Source organism: Podarcis filfolensis, assembly GCF_964270895.1.
Source record: "Podarcis filfolensis genome assembly, chromosome: Z".
Lineage (NCBI taxonomy): Eukaryota > Metazoa > Chordata > Lepidosauria > Squamata > Lacertidae > Podarcis > Podarcis filfolensis.
The window spans coordinates 46,697,835-46,704,421 of record NC_139617.1 but is presented as its reverse complement, the minus strand read 5'-3'; the positions used below and the strand labels follow the sequence as shown (position 1 = coordinate 46,704,421).

Here is a 6,587-nt window from a genome sequence, read left to right as displayed (position 1 = left end):
TCTAATGCACTATTCTTGCAGGATAGTGAGTAGTGCACACAGAAGCTTGGCAACTTGGAACCATTTAGATTAGTAGTGCTAGCGTAGTGGTGGGAAGCTTGTGGGCTGAATTAGCTCTGGCAAAGGTCCCGATTTAGGCCATGAGGCAGTTTTCTTCAAGCCACACCCACTTGCTCTACACCTTTTGCCATATGCAGTGGTACCTCGGGATGCGAACGGGATCCGTTCGGGAGCCCTGTTCGCATCCCGAACAGAACATAAGGCGCGACAGCACATGTCACGTTTTACCGCTTCCGCGCATGATGTCATTTTGACCGTCTGCTCATGCGTGAGCGGTGAAACCCGGAAGTAACACGCTCCGTTACTTCTGGGTCGCCACGGAGCGCAACCCGAAAGCGCTCAACCTGAAGCGTATTTATCCCAAGGTATGACTGTACTGTGTAACATGAGGTCAAGATGTGACTGTTTCCTGGCACTGCCCAGCAGCTGAGTACCAGCAACTTCAAAGCCCTGTGTAATTTCCCATGTGGCTTGATTTCAAGATGCATTGCCAAAGGAAAAACTGGTGCCATGGGGATGTCAGGTGACTGGCTGTTGGGCGGCTCCCACCCACCCAAGGATCCAGTCTGCCACCTGGTTAAGGTCTTCCCACCCTAGTGCATTACACAACACTGCAAAACAGCTGTTTTATTTACCCGTGGGCTTCTCAGGCACTTTTGAGTGAAAATCCAGTTCTTGTGTACAAAAGGAGGCACTGGAAGACCATCTCTCCCCACAGCCCCATTGCCAACAGTGCCTGGTGTCACTTATATTGCCACCATCAGCACGTAATCACAATAAGGCAAATCAATCCTGTATGGATCAGTTCAGATGAGATGGATCTTGCTACAACATTTTAGCCTAGGACTGTGGCTTCTGGCACATTGATACAATCACAGTATGTCTTAAAAAACTGTACGAGAGGTAAGATTTTTAGATTCCAAAGAAAACTGATCAAATTGTGCTGTGTTAGGGAATCTAAAATTGTGATCATTGCCTCTTTTTCTTTTAAGAAAAAGTCTATATAAGACAGTGTTATGAGAGCAGCCAAGATTCCCTTCCAATACATCACAGATTCTACTCCTTTGTTCTCAAGAGTCCACAGCACAAGGCTCAGGGCAAAGTATAAAGTGCTTTTTGGTTTCCTGGTCGGTCAAGTCAGCATTGCTGTTTGAGTCTATGCTCTGGAAAGTCTCTTCCTTGATCCTAAAGCCAATCAGGATAATTGGTGAGGCAGTCTTTGTGCTGAGCCTTTAAAACTCCAAAATTGTCACCAGCAAAGTCTTTGCAGGCAAGTGACCAGAATCTGGAGAGATCAAAGGAAGAAAGAGACCCGTGAAGCCACTGTTTTGCAGCCTGTGGCTGAGAACACTTTCAACTCTGCTGGAAAGTAAGGGATGCTGTCAGCAACTGCCTGGATGACATCTGGCTGTGGCTCTAGGTCTCGGCTGGTGAGCTCACTGGCCACACACCGTTTCACATGGTGCTGCTTCAAAGGCAAGAAAGGCACGAGGAAGTCAATAAGGTGCTGATCGATTATCCCAGACTTCCAAAATCCATCTGCAGGAGAGAGAGATCAAGTTTCTAAGTAGGGAATTAAGTAGGGGAAAGGTCTGTACTCTTGAAGAGGCCAGTAGTGCACCACATATGTTTGAACTGGACCACTGAATCCCACCCCTGGGGGAGGAAAGATAAGATTTTTGCAAAATAAATCGCTGGCTGACAATTTTATTTCCTTCCAGGTAATATGGGCCACAGTGCCTTTGTGTGGCTCCTTCTTCCTCAGCAAGAGTTTTACTGCCCACATTTTGTGTGAAAAGCTCAATGTTCCCTTTGCTGTGGGCATGGTTCTCTCACCCAAGGCCACTGAATGTGGCAAAGGGTATTTCACCCACAAAAGGGTTACCACTATAAAATGACAGTAGTTTTTAAAATGCCATGTGGGCAGGTGGTCAAGCACTTCTCTGCCTGTGTTTGCCTCCACAAATTCCTGATGGGGCTTGGAGGTTACAAGTAAACTCAGTTTGTGGGGAAACAGGTATGTTGAGGGGAGAAGTGTGGGAGGAAGTTTACCACTTCTTTCCTTTTTCATATTGTTAAACTATGGAATTCACTCCCACAAAAATATAGTAATGGCCACCAACTTAGATGGCTTTAAAAGAGGGTAAGACAAATTCATAGAGGATAAGGCTATTGGACACTATGGCTATGTTCTGCCTCTACTGTTGGCAGCTGTATGTCTTTGAATATCAGTTACTGGGAATCACATACAGGGAGAGTTGCACTAAGGTCCTGTTTGCGGGCTTCCCACTGTGGCAGCTGGCTGACCATGGCGAGAACAGAATGGTAGATCAGATGGGTCTCTGACCTGATCCAGCAGGGCTGTTCTTATGTTTCCTGTTTCTCAAATGATACTCACTTTGGGGGTTTTCAAAAGCAGCTTTGTAAACTGATTCTTCCAGATCCTTGAGGCTGATCTCCTCACGGTCTTTATGGGCCCGCCAGAAGTCCAAGGTAATTTGGTTTATCTGCTCCCCACCAGCATTGCTATCAGAGAACAAGACAGGATGCAAGAGAAAAGATGCCTTGTGAGAACACACACTTCACTCATAAGGATGTGCTTCAGTGCTTTAACAACAATACTGTATGGATCACCTGCTCCTATATCAGGTTTGGGGAACTGTGGCTCTCCAGATGTTGCTGGACTCCTAATAATCTCAGACAGCATGGCCAGTAGGGATGGGGGGAATTGTAGTCCAGCATATCCGGGGTGGGGGCTCAGGTTCCCAATCTTTGTCCCTACACCATCTTGCCACTTCCCCAAGATCAGGAGAGGCCTTTCTCTGCCCTGCCTAGGTTGGAAGCACACCTGGGTGGGTCAAGGGTCAGCCTTTTCAGTGGCTGCACCCAGGTCACGGAACATGTCGTCCCCTGTGAAGTCTGGTTGGCACCTCCCTTACTTTTCATTTTTGCTGGTTACTGAAGACATTTTTATAACGGCGGGCTTAATTGGATAGGTAAACAAAGTTTTCATGAAATTGATTTTTTGTTATTTGTGCTAAGGTGCTCTGAGTAGTCTACAGAAGACAATAGAAATCTTCTAATAAATAAATATAAAATATGCACTTATCAGTCCCAGAGATTACAATTTTGAACCTGCTTACTTGAAAGTAAGCTCCACTGAACTCAAACAGACCTACTTCACAATGGGCAATCATAGGATTATGCTGTTAGAGCTGGCTGTTTTCATTTAGAATAATATTTTAAAGAAAGCAAAATCAACTGAAGTTTATGCAGACAATGGTGCTTTCAGGGCAGGTCTTTGGGACAGGCATCTGGGGTCAGGCCTAGCTGAATGAGCAGGAAGGCAGACAAAGACAACAGAGCTAGGTTTACCACATTTTGAAAACACTTAGCATCCAAAGAAGGTGCTGTACACACTATGGGATCATTAAGTCAAATATTCTCTTACTGCACTACAGTCTTTCTTTCATGACTTTCAGGCAGAAAATATAATTTGCGGATGGGAGAGGAGGAATTGGTTTCAGATGGTAAGCAATTCCTTACTAGATAATTTCCCACAAAGTCCAATATGGAAGGGCTGTATTTCAGTGGCAGAGCACCAGCCTTGCATGCAGACCAATCCCCTGCAAGAGCTGGGAAAGAACTCCTCACTGGAAACCTAGAAAGCTGCTGCCAGTCAGTGTAAGCATTACTGAGTGAAATGGGTCAATGGCCTGGCTCAGTATAAGGCATGGGTAGGCAAACTAAGGCCTGTGGGCTGGATCTGGCCCAATCGCTTTCTAAATCCGGCCCGGGAATCAGCATGTTTTTACATGAGTAGAATGTGTCCTTTTATTTAAAATGCATCTCTGGGTTATTTGTGGGGCATAGAAATTCGTTCAATTATCCCCCCCCCCAAAATACAGTCCGGCCCCCACAAGGTCTGAGGGACAGTGGACTGGCCCCCTGCTGAAAAAGTTTGCTGACCCCTGGTATAATGCAACCTCCTGCCTTTTATATCTGCTATTTAATCAGTGTCTACCTAATAAAAATGAAGATGGCTTTCCTGTAGTTTGTTCCAAACACAACCCAGGAAGGTCCCAAGAATGGGATAATCACGTCGACCAAGCCTGGGTGCATCCTGTCCATATCGTCAAAGATAAACAGTGATCGGCCACAGCGTGTCAGATTCCCCTGGATCCAGTTCTTCAGATCGTTCTGGGAGAAGATAGAGAAAAGAATACTCATCCACTACACGAACAGCACGAGCATGTAAGGAAAAAAAGACCACTGCAAACTGCAAGGCCTTTTACACATACTTTTATTAGGTCAGGCTACACTGAAGCCTCCAGACTACATGTGTCCTACTGCATTCTAAAAACAGGGACCTGTGTGATGATTTGCCACAGAAAAACAAAGCCTGCAACTTGGTGCTGAGAGGCAGCTTCCTTACCTTGTACTGCTCGATGTGTTCTGCATGGGGGAAATGAACTACCGGGGAGAAGTGGTGGACATATGGGCTTCGCAGCCCAGAGCGAAAGAGGTGGGGGACTAGCAGAGATCCAACGAAGGTTTTCCCCGTGCCGCTCGATCCATGGAAGGACATCACCAGAGGCTTCTCAGGGCTGTTGTTGTGCACAAATCCCTTCAGGCCTTTCATGAGAAGCTCCCTTGCCAATTGCTGCCCGACCAGGTTCACGGCCAAGTTGCATTCTAGACCTGGGATGAATCAAGAGGCTTAGTGGGGGCGGGGATTCTTCTTTTTGCACTGCTTTTAAAAAACGCACACATCTCACCCCCTCCAAGAACTGCACCTGAGGGGTGGGGGGTAATATGGGGATACATATTGTTGGGGGCGACAACCCCCAACCATTCCTGACCCTGGGGCCAAGATCTGCCCTCACAACAACCCTTGGAGGAAGTCGCATATGATACAGGATTAGGAGTGGCGAAGTGGATGTAAACACAGTGGATAGATAATATAAGAATTTATACAATTTTACAGTATGCAGAGAAGAATATGTGTTGAAAAATCAGAGAGAGGAGCTGAGGGAAGTCTGGGGGGGGAGGGAGGGCCTGATGGGGAGGTGGGGGGGGGAAGAATGAATATGATATGTTTTGATATTTCGATATGTTAAAATTGTTAAATAAAAAAAATGTTTTTAAAGGAGTGGCGCAGTGGGGACTAGAACTTCTGCCACCCCAGCTGAGTTTCGAACCGTTGAGGTGCACGTGCTCGCGCCTGCGCATTCTGCCTCTCTCCAGCCCCTTCCCCCCTCCTCTCCCCTCTCACCTGCCAGGTCGGGCCGGAAGTCGCACTCGCAAGTGCCCGAGAAGCTGCAGTGCCAGGAGCTCAGATCCAAGGGGCCGCTGGAGCTCACCAACCCCAGCGGAGGGTAGAGGTGGAACACGACCTGCAAGAAGGGCAGCAACAAGCGCCCCGCTTCCCAATCCATTGCGCCTGCCGAGAGTCGCGTGCCTGCCGCTGCCGCTGCCGCTGCCGCCGCCGATCTGGCTCCCAGCCTGCCTCGGGGTCCAAGCGGGAGGGCGGGGCGCAGCTTCGTAACTGGGCAAAAGTTCGCTTCTGACGCTGCGGAAGGGGTGGCGCCTCAAGGGGCGGGCGGGGCTTGAGTGACTGTTAGGGATGGGAGAGCTTACGTCAAGGCAGGGTTTAGGCGGGAAAGGCGCTGAGGGGGAAAACGGCGCTTTATTGACGGGTGGGGATTTTTAGGATAATTTTTAAACCTAGAATGCCGATAAGGGATAAGTTGGGAAGCGTGTATGGGACTAATGAAAGAAAAAAATGTATGAAGTGGGAAGTGTAACTGGAAAACTACAAAAATATATTTTTTAAAAGAATAAAAAAGGAAACAGTGCCTCATACAAAAGGCCTTATACAAAGTCGGACCATTGGTCCTCTGACTGGTAGTGGCTTTCAAAGGTTTTTAAGCAGGATCCCCCCCCCTTTGTCCTCTGTGGGGTGGCAGGAATTCTTCAGTGCACTGTGCCTTTCACTGTCCCCTTGGTGTCTTCTGAGGTTGGCAGCTGCTGTCCTTGCTCCTTTGGGCCAGAATTGGTGTCCCACGTGTGGGAGCGATTTGCAGCTCACGGCTGTCCTGCTTCTGAGACTCACCTTCCTCCCCTGTGCGATCTTTCTCCTCCCCAGGGGCATAGCTTATTTGAAAATAAGGGATCAGCAGCCTCGCCTGTCCCAGAGACAGTCTGCAGGATATCTAACAATCCAGGATGGCAGCGGGAAACAGCACTGGAATAACCTGCAAAAAAAGAAAAGGTTGACAGCTATGCCCAGGGTCTCCCCACCTGTCTGTGTTGCCATACCTCCACAGTCCGCTCAGCTCCATTGAGAAGCTCCATTTTTCTTGGAGCTGCTCTCCTTTCTCTGCGCTTGCTACAGATGTACTTTTGCGTGTTCTGCAGCAAAAACACAAACATGGCACAGGTGTTGCAGATCAGCTCCCGTAGTCTGTTTCTTGCTATCGTGTCAAAAGCAGACTTGAAATTTATAAAAGCTGTGTAAAGTGCCT

General features: G+C 47.9%; 1 protein-coding gene across 1 annotated transcript; it reads right to left on the bottom strand.

The window, feature by feature from the left end:
- Positions 1–672: 672 nt before the first annotated feature.
- Positions 673–5,605, bottom strand: TOR2A (torsin family 2 member A). Its single transcript, XM_083597435.1, has 5 exons — positions 5,336–5,605; positions 4,496–4,761; positions 4,085–4,260; positions 2,459–2,586; positions 673–1,599 (listed from the first exon to the last, which is right to left on the bottom strand). The coding sequence occupies exons 1-5, from the start codon at positions 5,496–5,498 to the stop codon at positions 1,355–1,357; spliced, it is 978 nt and encodes a 325-aa protein (XP_083453561.1). The 5' UTR covers positions 5,499–5,605; the 3' UTR covers positions 673–1,354.
- Between the last annotated feature and the right edge of the window lie 982 nt (positions 5,606–6,587).

Coding starts and splice junctions, on each gene's coding strand:
- TOR2A (XM_083597435.1), bottom strand. CDS start 5,498: ATGGATTGGGAAGCGGGGCGCTTGTTGCTGCCCTTCTTGCAGGTCGTG. Junction 4,762..5,335: donor CTTCCGGCCCGACCTGGCAG/GTGAGAGGGGAG, acceptor GATTCATCCCAG/GTCTAGAATGCAACTTGGCC. Junction 4,261..4,495: donor AACACATCGAGCAGTACAAG/GTAAGGAAGCTG, acceptor ATCTTCTCCCAG/AACGATCTGAAGAACTGGAT.